Source organism: Bubalus kerabau, chromosome 19 (genome assembly GCF_029407905.1).
Source record: "Bubalus kerabau isolate K-KA32 ecotype Philippines breed swamp buffalo chromosome 19, PCC_UOA_SB_1v2, whole genome shotgun sequence".
Lineage (NCBI taxonomy): Eukaryota > Metazoa > Chordata > Mammalia > Artiodactyla > Bovidae > Bubalus > Bubalus kerabau.
The window spans coordinates 6,384,389-6,403,364 of NC_073642.1; the positions used below are offsets into that span (position 1 = coordinate 6,384,389).

An 18,976-nucleotide genomic window follows, 5' to 3' on the forward strand; every position below is an offset into this window, starting at 1 on the left:
ATCCATGTGTCTTCTGCTGCATTCCTGGAATTGGAATGGGGTCGGATCCATCTCGGCCCCCAAGCATCAAGGTCCATGCCACACTGCGATGCTCCACTAGCGCCAGTGCAGTGAAAACCCATTAGAGACTGGTTCCAAAGACCGAAGTGCAGTGGAGTGGGATCTACAGATCTCACGAGAAAAGCTGCCGTACTTACAGGAGTGATAGCCCCACATACACCAATGGGCTCGTGCCTGGTGAAACACACAACGTTGTCATCTGGAAGAGACATTAAGAATCTCTTAATCTCATATGGATCGAGCTTAAGAATCCTACATAATTAAAAAGACAAGAAACAAACCCAGAGGCCCATCAAAGTGTCAACTCTAAGTTTTATCTGTTTCGTAAAGAAGTGATGTTTAACTCAATTTCAAAAGCAAAATTCCTTAGAGGAAGGATCCGCACGGTGCCGTTTCTTTTGCCGGGGGGCATGGGAAGGATGCTCTGGAGAGAAACAAGAGGCTGCTCTGAAGAGGCTGCCTGGAGGAGAAAGAAGACCGGGCCGGGAGTTCTGAGCTGGCTCACCTGTGGGGATGGTCCTTCCCTGTATTTTGTCTGCCCACCCAGCAAAGTATCGAAGGGTTTTGATACAGCCTTCCAGGTCGATGAAAAAGGCATGAAGGAACGGCTTCCCTGTGTCCATCGTTTCCAGGGTCTGCAAGCATAAGATGACATGTTTTTAAGACACGGTTTTCCGTTTGACCCTCAGATTGGTAAAGACAGTGCAGGGAGAGAGAGCAGGGTCCTGGAGTGCTGCCCTCAGGACCTCCCAGCCACGCGAGTCTCGGAAAGCAAGACAGCAAGTTCAAGAGAAGACCTGTCCCAGGCTGTCAAGGACTGCTTTTCTTTCAGAACACCTCAACCTGGGGGATCGGCCAGAGCATGGCCACGTGTCCCCTGAAGGACGGCACGCGGCTGGTCTGGCGCCTCTCTGGGAGAGAATAAACGCGCTCTAGCACAGCCTCCTGTCGTCCTTCGGGAGCGCCGTTGGCCACGCGAGTCCGCACGCTCCAGGAAGCTCGCCGAAGGTGTGCCGGCTTCAGGTTGGCTGGGAAGGGGGCTAGGTCCCCTAACAAAGGAGAAGGGGCCCCGGGTTCTCTCTTCTCGGCCTCTAGGACCAGCATAGCTGTGGAAAGCATGCCGGACCCCAAAGAGTCGACAAGCAGCACAGAGGTGCGACTCCGCACTCCTCGCCAGTCCTGCGCTGCGCAGCCAGGCGGATGCGGGCTGGGAAGCGAGCAGGCTCGCCCTGGGTGGTGAGGGGTGACTGCTCCCCAGGCGAGCATGCAGCCACTCAATGGTACGGATTCTTTTCTGTTTCCAACCAGGCTCACGAGAACCCCAGTGTCCCTCAGACAAGCGGCCCCAGGTGAGTCCAGGGCTGCAGCCGCCCATCGTCATCCGTGGCTGCAGGAAGCAGCCACCCTGACACAGAGCCCAGGGCAGGATTCTGGTCGCAGAGTCGCTGGGGCGAGATGGCGGTTTACAGAGGAAGAGAGGCCCCTCCGTGCGCAGGCGCAGACGCCTCGTCTCCAACGGATGGCTGTCTCCAACGGACGGCTCTACTCCTGCTTCAAGGTGCAGACACCAAGGCTAACGGAGCTCAGGACTCATTTGTGTTATCAAGAGGGCAGGGGCATGGCTGGCACTGAATCTGGGCCTTCTGACTTCCGTCAGGTCAGTGATGCTCTTTAGGCCGCTGCCTTGGATTTTTGCACCAGGGCATGTAGGATGGCTAGGTGAAAGGCTGGGGCCACTTTATCTTTGCTTCAGGAATGAACCAAGCATTCTCTAAACAGGAGGCAACCTTTTCTTAGCTGAGCAGCTGTGGCAAGTCCCTGAATGTCATCCTGCCTCAGTTCCCTCATCTGTAAAACAGCACTAATAATGGTATCTACCTTACAGGAGTACTGTGTGGGTTAGAGGAGTCCCATTCATAAAGCACTAACAGCAGTGTCTGCCCATGGTACCAGTCACATCCACTGTTCAAATGATGGTAATAAGAGCTGTGACGATTGTCATCATTTTCTCTTTTGGGACCAGACAGGTGGTCAGCAGTCCTCATCTGGGGACAGTGAGGAGACAGGAGTGTGTATTGCTAGAGATGACAGGGCTGCTCTGGGTCTGGGGTGTGTCTCAGGCCTTGTGGAAGCTGCTCAGGGACCCAGTCAGGGCAATGTGACAGCCAGTACACTGTACCTTTGGCTCCTATTGATTTACATTCCAAGTTGGAACTTTTCTTTTCCCAGGGGGAACTCAACAATTGTAAATAATGCCAAAATTCTCTAGGGCCCAGCTGCTCCACACAGCATCTGGTCGTGTATCAGCAGAACCTGGAGCTTGTTCTTGGCGTTTTTCAGGGATGGGAAAAAAGGCAAGGGCTGGGCAGAGCTTTGTGGGGACATGCGGGGCCACTGCCCAGCTCCAGTCCTGGCTCACCCTCCGGCTGGGTAAACTAGGACAGATGGACCTAACCTCTCTGGGCCACAGCATTCTTATCTTTTAAACAGGATGATAAATACTACAGATCAAGTGCCTGCAACAAGCCTGGGACAGAGTGAGCATTCAACAACCATTGACTATTTTTATTATTAATTTAGTCACGTTTGCTTACTCTCGTGATAACAGGAATTTGCCAGGTTGGTGTTATGGAATCTTTCAAAGCAAAACTGGGTCATGATAGCTTTAGAAAGGAAACTCTTAAAAAAAAAATCAAAAACAATTTTCAGGTGATTATGCAGACATGAAGCAGAGAGATGAAGAGTTAGCTACTCGCTGGGACTTTTAAACAATTATTGTGGCTGGATCATGAGAGAACCACAGCTGCTTTTAAGTTTCTTTTTAACATTTTAGGATAAAAATATACCTTTTGAGAAATCAACACATGGTAACCCTTAAATACTAAAGAATGAAGGGAAAGTGCGGTAGGGACGTGACCACGATGCCCTAGTGCTGAGGCTGAAACGAAGGGCTCAGAAGTGGGGCTTTGATTGAGACGAGAGCAAACAGCGACAGCTCCTCTTTGGAGGCTCCCAAGATGAGCATCCGAACACCAGAGCCTGGGTCCAGGTACCGCGGTGAGGGAGAAAGCGCCAGGCTCACTGGATCTGCCCACGGTCTCCAAACACTGAACACGAAGTATTCAGGCCCAGCTCCATCAGAGCCACCAAGCTGGCAAGGGAACATGATGGAAGAGGTATTTTGTGCAGGAGAAGGCAGGAAAACCCTCTCAAGGGTGTGCTTTCTCTTGATGCGGTCTGGGTTCTAAAAACTGTATTTGCCGGTCACTCGCTTGTCCCTTCCACGGTGTGGTGAAGAGCTGGACCTTGCTTCTCGTGGGCAGTGAGTCTTGATGGCAGAGGCACCCTGCTCCACGTGCACTCACAGCAGCCTTCCAGGACAGCCAAGAGGGCTGAAGGTGAAGGGGGGGGCCTTGCAGCCACCACGCCCCAAGATGATACTGACGCTTAAGGACAGGGAGGGGAGGGTACCGGGCACATCCTCTCCCGCCTGCTCTGAGTCCTCACGGACATTGCAGACAGATGAGCTCATGCTGGGGGAAAACAGAAATGTTTTTGAAGAAGCCAGTTTGGCAGCTTGAGAGTTGAGACTGGCTTTTGCTGCAGGAAGAACCAGAGGCTCTGTGGAGAGAGACACTGACCCTGGAGGGAATCTCTCTCCCCCACTGCAGGCTGGCCAGCTGGGGCGGAGGAAGGAAGCTGCAGGTCTCTCCGTGTTTGTGGACGCACCCGCAGGGCAACACACCCCAGAGCAGCACCCGAAACGGAGTTTCTCCAGCCTCCACCCATGACACACACGCAGGGCCAAGAGAACCTCAGCGTCCTTGCTGGCGCTGACCTCCATGAGGGTGTCCACCTGACCACTCATTCCCAACATCAAATCAAGAAAGGAAAGAACGGTTTTTCCAAATCAGAGGCCAAAAAGGAGGTTTCCTTTCCTACCAACTGGGCCTCCAGTTCTGGGACAAGTGCTAAACGGGAGTCTGAGCTATGAGAGCTGTGTGTGCAGGCGGCAAAAGAGAAGGCGCCAGGGCCCCAGGATCTCCTCTGAGACCAAAGGAAGGTCTGAGGATCCCAGTAAACTCTGCACTTGCTACTCCTAAATGTCTTCACAGCTCATCTCATGAGAGCAGCCCAACTCACGCAATGGGATGAATAAAGACACACATTTTGCAGCTGAGGAATTACAGTGCTAGAAATCACCAGGAGAACACACAGCTGAGCTTAGAACCTGGTCCTCAGATGGCATTATTAATAACTTCATCTGTTTAGTGCTTACTGGATGACAGGTACTGCAAAGGATTTTAAGTGGATCATTCTCACAACACTCAGATATCAATAATAGTGACATTCTCCGTGAAGAAACATACACTCAGGGAGGCTGGACAACTTGTCCAAAGTCACACAGCTGGTAAAGCGGCAGAGCTGCAGTTTGAACCTAGGTCTTTCACACTCTGAAGTTTCCTGTAGCTAAGTTATCCCCTCACCATCACCCCACACACACTTACCACTGCCCATTTCAAGGGTGAAACGGGTGATTTTTAAGCTATATAAGGACACTTTTTCTGTGCCAAGGGGTGGCATTTATTTTAATAAGTATTAGAAAAACCACACCAGCACATTACACCTGTAATTTCATAGACACTGTCCCTCAGGATGAGGTTAAATTTCAGTTTGGAAAGGAGTTGATATAAGAAAACAAGTTAAGCTCTAACTGTGCAGTAGGACCAAGGGACGGCCCAGCCCGGCTGTCTGTGAGCATCTCGAGCCTGGGAGCCACTAGTGGATCAGAACTTCCTCAGGCAGAGAAGACAGCGGCAGGGGCAAAAGTGTGACCTCAGAACGGATCGTCTGAGTCCAGGGGTGCGGACGCCGGCCTTGGGCTGGAGAGCCGTGCCTCAAAAGGCAGCGCAACCCCACCACCTCCAGACCCGGCACCCGACTCCTGTCTCCTGCGCTGGGAAGGGGCGGGCCTGAGGGCCAGCGGGCCACGCCCCCTCCCCGCCAGCACGGCGCGGTCCCTCCCCCTCCCGACCCCGCTCCCCAGTTCTCTCTCCTGCGCCGGGAAGGGGCGGCCCCGGGGGCCAGCGGGCCACGCCCCCTCCCCGGGGCGGGTCCCAGGTACTCACCGCCAGGACGGCGCGGTCCCGCTCCACCAGGTCCGCCAGCTGCTGCAGCAGCCGGCCACGGCTCGGGGCGTCCAGCCGGCGCCACGGAGAGCCCCTCTGGAAGGCGGCTTGTGCGGCCTCCACAGCCTTGTCCACGTCAGGCTGCAAGGCCGAACAACGGAGAGAGCGTGTCACCTTTCGCGGAGGGCTCGGCTGTCCAGGAACTGCAGAATCCGGCCTCCATCCCGGCACAGAGGACGGAGGTGGGCGGGCAACTCAGAGCAGTCGCCAGGTTTCTAATCACTTCAATGGTCAGGGACTTTTAAGGGATTTTGTTTTTGCTTTAAGTCTTTCAAGGTTTCTACAAGGGCCAAGGATTAACTTTTCTTCTGATTGTACAAAGTATTTAAAAGAGTCATAAAACCACTGACTGTAATCATTTTTCTTGCTGACCTATGTCGGAAGAGAGCATCTACTTGCTACCTAAGTTTGGACACAAACACATTCCCACAGCTCACCAATGAGGTGGGGAATGTCTGTCTTGGCACTTTACTCCAGCTGAGAACCACATGCGGTCCAAGAACGGGGGCAAGAGTCCTCCTCTGGGTCTCAGAACTGACGGTATTGAAAAAGTCCACATCAGGGACTTCTCCCTTTAGCCTCACTTCACCTACCCCTGGGGCTTCCCTGGTGGCTCTGCCTGAAATGCAGGAGATGCGATTTCAATCCCTGGGTCAGAAAGATGCCCTGGAAAAGGAAATAGTAACCCACTCTAGTATTCTTGCCTGGAAATCCCATGGACTGAGGAGCATGGGTCACAAAAGAGCTGGACGTGATTCAGCAGCTAAACAACACTATCAGCTATCCCCTGGGAGCTGTGATCATTTTATAGACAAAGAACTGGATCTTCTGGGCACTAACAGAAAAATTACAATCAAATCTTCTTTACTAGGAAAGAACGAGAGCTATTTAGAGTAATGTCTCCCATTCTCTCAAAATTTTTATTTTTTTAATATTGCTTGGCCACATCATGTGGCCTGCAAATCTTAGTTCCCTGACTGGGGATCGAACCTGCATTCCCTGCAGTGGAAGCTCAGAGTCCTAACCACTGGACTGCCAGGGAATTCCCTGACATCCATTCTTATGCTCAAGAAAATGAGGTTTGAGGCTTTGGTTGGTAATGATCAGGGGCTCACCCCCCAGATCCCTCTGAGCCTCTCTTCCTTAGGGAGATGCAGCCAGCAGTGGACACCCAGCACCAGTCAAGAGGGACACTCCACCAAGATTCTGTGTATCCAAAATGGGTTTGGAGGGGAGTAGAAACTTTGGCAAGGGAGATATTAGGGCTTTGAATTCCTTGTCCCAGGCTCTGGGGTTGGAGGCCAGGAATTCTCCAGCTGCAAGGATGGGGAAGCCTCTGTCTTCTGGTGCTTGGAACAGTCACTCAGACCATGGGATGAGCCAGAGCCCATGGCAGGGATCTCACTGCTCCCTGACCCCCGTGTACTACACCTGGGAGACCAGCTCAGCATCGTGTCCCACCCCTACACCCTGATGTCTTCACATAAGCTCCTCGGTGCTAGTATTATAGACACAGAGCTCTTCATGGGGTGCTGCACACGGGAGGGGCGGAACAGGTACAAACACGGTGCATGGCACACCGTCACAAAAATCCTGCTACTAGAATCAAACTCAAGCCTATTTTACACATGTTGTTCACACTACCTACATATTTATGAACATCAGATAAGTACTCCAGTGGTTGAGAAGACGGCTCCGTTTCTCTTCCCTCCTTACAAAAGCTGTACTTTCAACCTTTTCCCCAATGACACATATTCAAAAGATATTTTATGGTTCGAAATGTATCAAGGACATATTCAGGAGTCACTTAGCTTTATATATAATAATGAAATTCATATATTACATATATAACACATAACTTATACAATATACCCTGCACTATCAAATAGGGTTATAGGCTATAGCTTTACACAATCATTTAAGTTTCTGGTAGGAAAAAAAAAAATCTGGCAATTGCATAACATTATTACTTCTGCATGACTTAGCAAGTCTTTGGTCTCCTTCAAGTCTTTTTTTTAAAAAGTGTCTCCTGCCAGAATGTTGCATTTGGTGAAACACACCAGCCAGCCGGAAATGCTTTCAGGAAAGATTCTTTAATGCTGCCAGGTTCAAATCATTGATAAAAACCTTTCCTTTAGCCACGTGATAAGGACGGCTGAAGTCATCCTCACAGATGGAAAAACATCTATCAAAGGAGAAGGACTCTACAGCACAGGGTCCCTAATTGATCCCATTCTGGGCCATGTGTCTACGAAGCAGCTTGCTTAGATTCGGCCTCAGTGTGGGCCAGCTCTGACTTACAGCTAAGCTGAAGCACTTCCTTATCCTCTAGTGATCAGTAATTGAATTACTGGGCCAGGGGGAGGGCACCCACCTTATCTCCTTCTTCTACTTCACATATTTTCTCTAGAGTTGAAGGGTTATACGTGGCAAACTTTTTTCCACTCTTGGATTCGTTCCATTCATTGTTGATGAATATCTAACCAGGAAAGGAAATTGTAATGCATTAGGCTTAAATCAAAATCATATAATTCCAACATGCTGAGGACCTTAGGTCACGTCTTTTCTTTCCCTCCTGCCAACCTGCCCGCCTGCCGTTTTACAGGTGGGACCTGGAAGGGGGGAGACAGTCACATGCCCAACTGGGAGCACATTCAGAATTATCAACAGAATCCAAGTCTTCTGATTTTTAATACATTTCCAGAGAACTACAAATTGTCAAAATAAAACTGAAGTAATTTAGAATTTTTTCTAAAATGTTTTTAGAAATAAGATGGAGTCACAGAAGAATAAAAGAGTTACAAAAAGGACATGAGTTAAATTTTACACACTCATCAAGTTCAGGGGACCAACACACACACACACACACACACACACACACACATGCAGTGCCAAGCAATCTGCCTGCCCCTGAAGAGTATGTCAGCAGTGAACGTTCCCTTCTCCCTCCTTCCTGCTGCAACCCCCAGCTGGATCCGCCAAGGAACTGGATTTATAAAAGGATCTCACTATAACCCTTTAGCCCTCATTAATGCACATTAGTGCCATCTCCCCATTCTCTTTAAAATGTCTATTTTCATGTTGGGCTTTAATAAAAGCCAGTGTTGGAATAGCAAGATAAATATCTGGGTTAGAAAATGTTCGGGTTATATTAACATATGTTGCAAATAACTGCTTATATCCAGAACTAAAGAATCAACTCACAAAAATCACTTAGTTCTGAGACTCGGTTATCTAGAACACAGCCAAGAATAGATATATTAAAAAAAAAAAAAGACATTATGAACAAACTAAAAAGAATTTCATGGTCTATGCACTGAAATATGTGTACTGTTTACTCTTAGCTTACCCTAAGTTCTTAAGAAATATTAAAAGAGAGGATTTGGGGGAAAAAACTAGGGACTGAGGTGACAGATACCACACAAATCATTTTCTCACAGTACGGAGGTCCTGGCCACCCAGTGAGAGGACAGAATCTCCCATTGTACCCACTAGGGACCACCTCGTGGTCAGAGCCCATCGTGGCATCACAGAGACCCCAGTAGTAAACATGGCTAAAATGCTTTTGAAGCATCTCCGTAGAGTAAAATGTCATCAACAATTTCTAAATACAGAACTAGCTCATCAGATTCCATCTTTATATTTATGTACATGCTAGGTTGCTCAGTCGTGTCCGACTCTTCATGACCCTGTGGACTGTAGCCCTTCAGGCTCCTCTGTCCATGGGATTCTCCAGGCAAGAATACTGGAGTGGGTTGCCATGCCCTCCTCCAGGGGATCTTCCCTGACTCAGAGATTGAACCCGAGACTCTTATGTCTCCTGTATTGGCAGGTGGATTCTTTACCACTGAGCCACCAGGGAAGCCTCCGTATCTATATTCATATGTTTATACACATACATTTATATGCATGTCTTTATATCCATCTATTCTATTTATTATATGCTTATCTTTGATTCATTTAAAGGGAGAACTGCACCACTACAGGGCTAATTTCCATCACTGTGACTACAGGGCTAATTTCCACGACTATGAATTTCGTTCATTTGGAATACCTGGTTCCCCGGTGAGGACGGGTGAGAGGGTGGCCGATTTATCCAGCATGTGACCTGACTATGTTCTCTGTCCTCAGCTGTCCTGTAAAAACTCTGAAGTTCACGGGAAAGGAAGCCTTCTCTGGGAAGCCACTGGGGTGCTGTTTTGATAACTCTCCTTGGAAAGCAGGGAAATTTGAGAGTGGTGGGGACAAAGCACAGAGGGCCAGCCCTGGCTGGGCAGGTGAGCAGTGTCCCTGCTTTCTCGTGTGGGTCCAGGCTGACAGTGGCCTTCGACTGTGGGACGTGCCCATCCCACTTCTGGAAGCTCAGTGCCTTCAGCCTGAGGCCAGGCCCCCAGGGAAGCATGTGGGAAAGGCCAGGCTACAATTACAGGCTTATTCTTCCAGCTGAAACCAAATCCGAGAGTTCACTTTTGCCATCCAGCGAGCAATCACTCGGTAACAGTGAGAAATTAATAAGTAGAGCAGAGGGGTTAAGTTAGCACAGGGAGGAAAGTGCAGCCAGGAAGAGAGGCCCATTTGTCGGAAGATGAAATTTCGTGGGTTAGATAATAGAGACTGTCAGTGAAATCTGCTGATTCTAGGACCTTCCTGATATCAATTCCAAGGGGGAGGGAAAATGAGCAGGTAGTAGAAAAGAATATAAATAAGGGGATAAAAACACGTTGCAATGATCAGATGTCTGTTATACTTCAGCTTCAAGCATGTTCCTCCAAAAAAATAATTACTCAGTTGTTTTGTGACATTGATCCATAATCCTTTCTAACCAGCAACTTAAAAAAAAAAAAGTTCAGGCTACTCAACTTTACTCATATTTTCCCATCACAATGTTTCTAATTTAGCAAAATTTTTTGCTTTATACTACATTACTAAGCAATCTTGTAAGTGGTTTCTACTGTTGATTTTACTCTGCACTAAAAGAAAACAAAAACACAAATGAGGAAGGGGTCAGAGAGTGTGGCCTATCAATTATGCTAGCTTTCTTGTTTTGAACCCCAAATCAGGAAAGTGGGTCTTAAAAAAACCTGTTTTCCTTGACTTGTGAACTGGTAAGAAAAACTTTCAGAGGAATAAAACTACATTACACAGAGCGGATGGGATTCACACTTTATTGGAGGAATAGAATGGCATCCTATCCAGACTGAGTTGGAAAACCACAGCCGTGGTTGCAGTCAGGTGCCCCAGAGAGGTGAGGGTAGTTGTTACACAAGAGAGTTCTGCAGTCACCACTTACAGAAACTTCCACTGGACCCCAGCTCTACTCAAAAGCAGTGTTTTCAGAAAAGGAGATTTGAGGGAATTTTACTTTTCATAGAAAACAATCATTAAAAACCAGCGTTTTATTGAGCCAGAAAATCTTAAAAAATTTTTTTCTGCTACTGTAAGAATCATTAAGGAAAGTCAGGGACCTTCTGAAGTGAAAGGGGCTGCTACCCTCTAAGACCTATGTGGGGCTTCTAGGGGACCTCCCCTCCCCAAAATCAGAGAACAGAGCCCAGTGTTAAAACATGCAAACAAACAAAGGCGCTTCTTCCTTATAGAGACTGGACTTACCCTGGGACGTGGCCCCCCCAAGGCTGGGGCCCAGACCCACCATTTCCTGCATGTCTTCCATTAGCAAGAAGCACCAGGAGTCGGGTTTGAAAAACGACAGACCGTTACCGCTCACACGCTCCACAGCCAGGAGGGTCTCGATTCTGTAGCTCTGATTCTCCGTTTCTTTCCTCGCACTGGGGGCTGCCTCTGCAGCCAGAAGCTCTGCAAGCATTGCTTGCCTGGGGTCCCACCCTCAGTCACAGCCACCCTGGCGCCCCAACCCCACAAGTGCTAGGAGGAGGCCTCCGTGAGGTGGGCCTGGAGCAGGGACAGCGAGGCTCCAGCAGAAGAGAGGGCGCAGGGGCCTGCTGTTGGGCTTCCCCAGTCTTCATCGCCAGAAGCGGCTAAGGATCTGGCTTTCCAGCCCCCTCCATCTCATGCCGTCCCCTGAGCCTTAGTCACAACCCAGTTCTATTCCACTAAGAAGACGGACACCCAGCCAGACAACAAAGACTGACTGGTCACTCTGTGAACGTGCTAAGATCCACCTCTCTAAGTAAGGGCTGCATCTACGCTTGCAAAGGGCCAGAAAGAATTGCAGACAAAGAGGCAACTTTCCATATGTGGCAACATTGCTCTGATAGCACTATAAAAGGTAAAAAGGAATAGGAAAACAATATATGTAATTTTTAGTTGCTATAAAAGAAAAACAAAATGCCACCACCACCTACAACAGGTGACAACCAACAGTTTTAGGGGCTAAACACATTTAGCTACTATTTTCAGTGTTTCCAGAATTTGCACTCTGAGGCTGCTCCTACTTATGAAACTACATTAAAAATGGTCTCCATCGGACTGTCTCCGTTGATTACAGAGCCCTCTGGAAACAGTTAATTTTAATGTCATGTGATCAGAGGTCCAGCCGACCATACGTGCCAAGAGATCAGAATCTGAAGGCCACACATAGTGGCCTGCAACTTTCTCTGCTTGATTAAAACTATTTGAGACACATAATTGCTACTTTTGAAAGCAAATTGATGGAGGAATTTTCTAAGTGCTGTGTCAGCTGAAGTCGGGGCGGGGGGCGGGGGGGTTGATAGCAATGGATAAGACGCAAAAATAAAAGGAGATAAACTTGAGGAAAGTGAAGCCCACAGTGACTTTTGGCCTGCGTCCCTGAAATGCCCCCAGACCCAGTCCAGTAGCTTCCAAACAGCCTCGGGGTGTCCCTGTACTGGAGAGGACGCGCTCCGCGCTGGCCGCGGAGCTGCCAGCTGTGCCCAGCTCAGGCCTCGCCATCTTCCTCTCTGCCCCAAGCAGGTGATCCCGCCGCTTTGCCGTGCTCCAGGCTGCCGGCCCCGCGGCGCAGAAAGGACCGTGAGGTGCGGGACTCCGCGGCACGATGGAGCCCCGCAACCCGCGGTCTCCCAGGCCCAGACCCGAGACCCTGATCTGCCAAGACCAGGGTCTCGGGGCTCCGGGACACCTTCCCGCTAGCCCTGGCTCCGCTGGTAAGCTGGGACGAGCTGAGCTAAGCACGGGAGGTGCCCTTCTCTCCGCTTGCTCCCTCTGACATTTCCGGAAGCTTCCCAGGGCAGCCTGACCTCCCAGAGCGGCTCTCAGCGTTTTCAGGCACCCTCTGACCACCCCGAAGCCCGACCCCTTCAGCCCCGGAGACCTCGCCTCAGAGTCTGCGGGGAGACCACCGCTCCGGTCCCCGCGGCCCACCGCTGGCCTTCAAAACGGGCCTGCAAGGGCACGTCGGGGCCGCAGCGGCCGCAGCCTGGCACGGCGCGGCCGCTGCAGAGCCTCCCTCGCGGGGGTTCGGCGCCGGAGAGTCCGTCTGGGGATGCTGATCTCGGGGTCCCTGTCGGGGTGCGCGGCGGACGCGGGTGGGGCACGGGCTTCCGCCGGGATGTCCAGCGCTGAACGCGGCTTCGGGAGGACCGGGCCCGGCGCAGAGGCTCGGGTCCCAGAAGCGCCGGGCGGACTCCGCCGCCCCAGGCCCACTCCGCCGCCCCACGCCCTCGCACGCCCCAAGCGCAGCGGCGGGGCTCCCGGCCTGCGGTCCCCTCGTCCACGCCCCCGGCCCGGCCGGGCAGCCCGGCGCAGAGCCAGGCTGCCGTCGGGTGGGACGCGGGCCCGTCTCACCTTGGTGAACTGGACCTCCAGGTTGCGGACGGGGCGCGGCAGGGCGGGCGCCTTCCTGTCCGGCTGCCCGTTCTCCACAGCCCCGTTGGTGGTGGCCATGGCTCCTCGGCGCTCCCCGGCCCGCGGCGCCCGAGTCCTCGGCGCCTGCTCCGGCCTGGGCGGTGCGCAGCCTGCTCGCAGGGTGACAGCTCCGCGCCGCTTTATGGAGCGCCCCACGCCTCCCGCCCGAGGGGGTTGTCTAATTGGCTGCAGGACGGGAGGAAGGGCGGGCGGGCGGGCGGGGAGGGGGCCGGCCCGCCTCACCCCACCCCGCCCGCCGCCCCTGCGGGAGCCCGGCCACCCCCGGCCCGGCCACCGGGCCGCGCGCTCCCCGCCTGGAAGGCCGCCCTTGGAGGAGCGCCCCTGAGCCCCGCTGGGCCCCGGAAGTCCCGGGACGGGGAGCGGGGACTCGGGCCGCGGCCCCGGCGCCCTCGCCGAGGTCGAGCGAGCCCGTCCGTGGCACCTGCCGCCCCCGGCCGGCCGCTGCTCGGCGCACTCGCTCCTCCTCGGGAGGGCGCGCCCTCCGGCCGGCCCGCTGGGGGCCTCTCTCCGCGCCCCGCGTCGGAGACCCAGAGCGGCGGCCCCGCGTCGCCGCCCACGTGCCTCGGCCTGGGGTCCGGCCGCTGCCGGGGCCTGGCTTGCGGGACCGACGCCCGCCGTGCCGCACTCGGCCGGCGCTGGAAGCTCCCGGGCCCTGGGCGTCGCACACGGAGGGGCAGAAGGTGAGGGGAAAGCCTTTGGCCCTTCCTGCCCCGCGCTGTGGCGTCCCAGGCCGCCGGCCTCTGACCTTCACAGCCGCACAGCGGGCCTCCAGCCTAAGTCCCTGGGATGCAACCGTTTGGATTTTTTAAAATGCATACATTATATTTCAATTAAAAAAAAGAAAGAAAAACAGAAAAAGAGAGAGACAGCACATGAGATCTTTGCAGCTTTGTTTTGAGCGGACGCGCTTGTCCCATAGGTTGTTCAACTTGCCAGCTCTCTTCAGAGGACCCAACGGTGCCAGAGGAGACTTGCTCCAGGTCCCATCTGAGACTTGGAAGCGGCTTCTCATGCATGTCTTCCCTCAAGTTTCTGGAAGGATGATGTGGGGCACGACCTGGGGGACAAAAGCAGTGGTTTCATCCCAAGAATCCTCAGCCCCTCAGTCCATTTCCTTCTGTGAGTAATCTCCAGTGACACACAATGGAGACACTCCTTACTGTCCAGAGGCTCCTTCTGTTTGTTTTGGGGCTCCCAGTGGCATCTGTGTCCCCTCTCTCCTTCCTCACTGCAGGGCTGCTGAGTGTTCGGGATTGTGGAGTAAGCTTTTAAACTTTCCCAAAATTGTCATCAGATCACCTGCCTTCTGGGCACGAAAGGTTCCTGTGCTCTTGTGGCTTAGAATGTACACGTGAGGCAGGGCAAGGGGACAATGGGTTCCCTGAGCAGGCTCACTGATGTACTGAGTCTGTTCTTGATGCTGTGCTTCCTGACACTGATGAGTCCCAGAGCAATTCTGTCTCTTTTCTTAGCTGCTCCTGCCAGACCCTTGGCTCCCTGTCCTCGTGGCCCCTACTCAATCCTCCTGGAAACCTGTGGGCAGCGTCTGAAGCCGGGGTCTCTACCTGGATGCTGAGCCCAGCATTTGGGTGCTGGGGCCCAGAAGGGCCTGCAGACCTTCCTGACAGGCAGCCTCTGGCCTTGGGGACCAACCACCTCCCCTGGGGCTCATCCTGTTAACATCCACCCACGTGATCCTGGCCGCTTAGGATGGGTGTGGGGTATTCAGCCAAGGCAGGCAGCTCCCAGGTCAGGAGGATGGGCCTGGCTTGAGACCTGTTGAGACCAGTAGGCTCCCTCTGCTCCCCGGTCTTGCCACTCAGTGGAAAGGATGAAAGCAAATGCTCTTCTCCCCATTTTACAGGTGAGTAAATAGAAGCATGCAGATACTTGTCTGAGACGGCATCTGCAGTGGAGGAACCAGGGCCAGATGTGTGTGGGTGGGTCGTGCAGGGTGGCGGGGAGGGATTTCTCTTACCTTCCTTCCACACCCTTCTTTCTCCAAGGGTGGCACCTGTCTCTAGGGCCCCATGTCACGGGCAGCAGAGAGCACAGTGAGGCGCAGGCGCAGATGCTAGCAGCATCCCTCCAGGTGTGCTTTGCATGGAAATCAAGCCCTTAGCTCCTGGCCTCAGAAGTGGAGACCATAGGTGCCAGGAAAGGAGAAAGGACCATTGTCTCCCACAGTCAGCCGCTGGATGTCTGGGCGGCAGGGGGATTGCCTGAACGTCTAAGGCCTCAGAGGCCAGACCGCTCTGACCACAACCCTGACCTTGATTCCAGCTGTGCGCCCCTGGCTCGTACACTCCACTCTGAGCTTTGGTTTCTTTTTCTGTAAAATAACCTTCTTACTTTACAGAGTTGAGGGAAGCTTGAGCAAGAAAATGGTGCTTTATAATATGTAAAGTGCTGTGTGCATGCCAGCTCCTCGTTGTCCTATTCTTCCTGGAGATTGATTCCTCTCAGTAGGCTTTGTTAGCAAGTCCCCCTGGATTCTCTCTGGCTTCCACCAAGTACCCTGGTCAACAGTCACTCTGCTGTGATTTTGTTGTAAAAATAAAATCATATTTGTACTTTGTATGCAGTTATGTGGTGGTACTGCTTGCTGTCCATTGCTTGGCTTTTTGGCATCTCAAATTATCTAAGTCCAGGACATCTCATACTGAGGGCCTGCTTGCTTGATGAATATTTCATAAAAATTAGCATGAATAAAGAGAAAAGACTGAGATAACATTTGTTAGATGTCCCATCCCCTCCAAAAGCTCATCTTAATTCACTTTCAAATGCATAAAACTTGTGGGAGATATTTAAATCTGTAGCAAATTAATTCATAATGAGAATGAGGGTAAAGGAACCCCATTTTGTTTTACCTCATTTCTAGTCTGGTTCCTAAGCCTAACGGAGGGCCCTTCTGACAGCCCTCAGCACCCCCAGAGCTGGTAGCCAACGCAGAGCTGCCTCCCACAGGCACTTACCTCACGCAGTAGCCAGGAGTCAGTGCTGGGCTCTGGGACCTCAGTGTGTGGAAGCATTTCCATGAAAGACCCGCTCCTTGGGTGAAGGTGGTTCTCTACAGGAGGGGAGGAGTGTGGCCTGCAGTGCAGGCGACCTCACTTCAGTTTTCTTGGCTAAGAAAATGGGCTGACGAGGGCCCCTGAGATGAGGGAAGACTTCACTGCAAGTACCTCCCCACTAGTGTCAATGACGTGGATTATTCAATGTTGCTCAGACTTGAGTAGGGGACTACTTCCCTTTCAGGCTCCCTGTAACTCAAGACCCCCATGCTACCACATTATTTTCTCCTCAGGGGTCATGCAAACACATCTGCTTTCCTGCGAGATTTTGTCAGTGATGACACCAGAGGCCTGAGGAAGATGGGCCAGGGGGTCACCTAACCCTTTAACCCCTCTAGTCCTTTCTGGCCTTGGGGAAAGATCTCCCAACCCAACATTGATCTTGGATAGATCAGTTTTAGACCAGGCAGAAGGACAGAACTAAGTACGTCAAAGCAAAGAAGACACATCAGAATCTTTGTGGGTCAGGCCAGGATTAGGTCTCACGCACCTAGCCTGACAGTTCATGGCTGCCAGAATTTTCTTCTTGGTCCTGCTTCTACCAGTAACTTCTGTGGTTAAGAGTTGTGACAAGGGCAGGAGAGAGCATGACGGGTAAGGTAGAGACAACTGGTTGACTGCCAAATTCTTCTTTCTTGCTGGTGGAACTTTTATATTATCGAGGGCAGCAATATGCTTTGATAATACATATTTTCCAGCTTCTCTGGAAGACAGAAGTAGTTAATTAGATATAAACCAAAAGTTTTGGTTTGGGCATCTAAAGAAGCTCATTAAAGGGGACTGAGTCATCGGAGAGACTCTTCTTCCTTCCTGCTGCCTAGAACATAGACATGAGGGCTGGGGCTCCAGCAGTCATCTTGAGACCATAAAGCAATGCTGAGAATGGAAGCTGTATGATAAGGGGAGTGAAGCAGGCAAACAGGAAGAGCCAAGAGCCCAAGTCCTTGAGGACCTTGGAACTAGGCTTTATAGCCTGGATTTCCTTTCTTGGATTTCTTGCATGTGATCAAAGGGTAAATCCCTGTTTGACTTAAGCTTGCTATTTGGGCTTTCTGTTACATGTGGCTGAACCTCATTACTAAGTGATACAGCTGACTATTTAAACCATGCCCCATTACCATGACAAACTTCTAAACTCAACTGGAATCATTATGTCATGTTTGTACAGAAAGAGCAGCATACTAAAAAAAAAAAAAAAAAAAAACTTCTTATCACCATCTGTACTTTTTTGGCTTTGATCGAATGCTCTGAACATTCTGTGCTCAGGTTTATAGTAAAAATTTTTAAAAAGACAAAACTAACCCTGGCATAGAATAAATGAATCTAGCTTGTAATCATTGCGTCTCACTTATGATGCTCACACTTCTGAGTACCCCCACCAGATTTCCTTAGTGACATGAAGATTTGTTTGTAAACTTTCTAACCCTCTTAGAAATTCAGGGATTCTAAGTTTTGAACAAAATTTGAATTATTTGGGAGTTTGAGTTCAATTTACTCCCGAAAAAACGTGCTTCCTGGTTGGAAGGAAAGTTGTCTAAGGGGCTTATAAAAGGGTTCTGGAAGATTCTTGGACACAAAGTGGCTCTCACTAACAATTGTGCTGAGTTAAGCTGAATTGAATCAGAAACATATATATTAAATTTTCCTTGAAATCCACAGGGGTATAAAAATGTCGGGAAAGGGGGCTTAGCAAGATACAGTTTGCCAAACCCAAAATGTTTGAAAACTAATTTGAGTGTGTTTGGCAAATCACACTCAAGTTATAGACGGATGGGCTCACCGTGACAGGACTTTCCTCCTGCCTTTCAGCCGGCTCCCTGCAAAGGAGCATCAATTACCAAAGAATCTCACCTTGGGTTTTTGCCATTACTTGAATCCTGGAGGAGACAGGGTGGGAGAGGTTGTTAAAATCTGTATTCTCATGAGATGGCCTGAGGATCCTCCTGTGTTAGTGTTTGTGGTCTGAGAGTTGCTCAAGTGGCAGTCTTGATGTTCCCCTGTGATCAGAAAGTCTCCAGAAAGCACATCATGTTTTAGCATATGTTTAGTGATGACAGATGGGAAAAATATTTATATATATTTAATCTAGTTTTCTTTTTTTTTTTTGGTATGACAGTATGGTGATCTGAAAGCACCCCTAGGGGATTAGCTCTGTAACATTTCCAAATTTATAATGTTTTTCAACTATTAAGCATGTCTGCAAGCTTTGGGTTTATATTATATTGTACATATATTATTTATATTCTATTGATTCTATTATATATATATTAAATCTACATCTTATCATATTATCATCAAATACAGTTTATCAGTTAAAAGATGATTGGTTGGATAAGGTATTTTTACCACCAGCAACAGTTAATAAGCATAAATATTACAAACAAAACTGGAATTACAGGTTTTGCATGTTTTAAATGTGCATCTTCTAAATTCGATGGACACAAGTTATTATGATTTCAGCCCATCTTTTACCCCGGGAAATGCCACACTTTGCACCTGCTAGCAATGTCCAGTGATTCCATTGCACTCTTTCACTTGGCCACTAGATGGGACCAAGTTAAGTAGGAAGTTCCCATGAAGTTTTTTCTACTGTGAGAAACAGGACTTCCCCAACTTACGAAGAAATGGTGCTGAGACTAGAGTGCCCCAAACTTCAGCTGTATCATAGACACAGTGCTAGAACTGGAGATTAGGGCACAGGATGGCCTACAAAAGCCCACTCACCTCTTAATGAGCCTAGAAGGGTTCCTGTCTTTGAGACCAGACATATGTAGGTGAGACTCTTTGCCCAAGGGGCACTCAGACCTGGCACCTGCGGTTTTCAGGACT

General features: G+C 50.5%; 1 protein-coding gene across 1 annotated transcript in view; it reads right to left on the minus strand.

The window, feature by feature from the left end:
* Window positions 1-13,207, minus strand: part of ALDH1A3 (aldehyde dehydrogenase 1 family member A3) — a 43,101-nt gene extending 29,894 nt beyond the window's left edge. Inside the window, exons 1-5 of the mRNA XM_055556186.1 lie at window positions 12,993-13,207; window positions 7,624-7,728; window positions 5,190-5,330; window positions 566-695; window positions 198-259 (exon numbers count right to left, since the gene is read on the minus strand). Coding sequence (XP_055412161.1) covers window positions 198-259; window positions 566-695; window positions 5,190-5,330; window positions 7,624-7,728; window positions 12,993-13,091 — 537 coding nt within the window. The 5' untranslated portion in view covers window positions 13,092-13,207. The remainder of the gene's footprint in view (window positions 1-197; window positions 260-565; window positions 696-5,189; window positions 5,331-7,623; window positions 7,729-12,992) is intronic.
* Window positions 13,208-18,976: the final 5,769 nt, after the last annotated feature.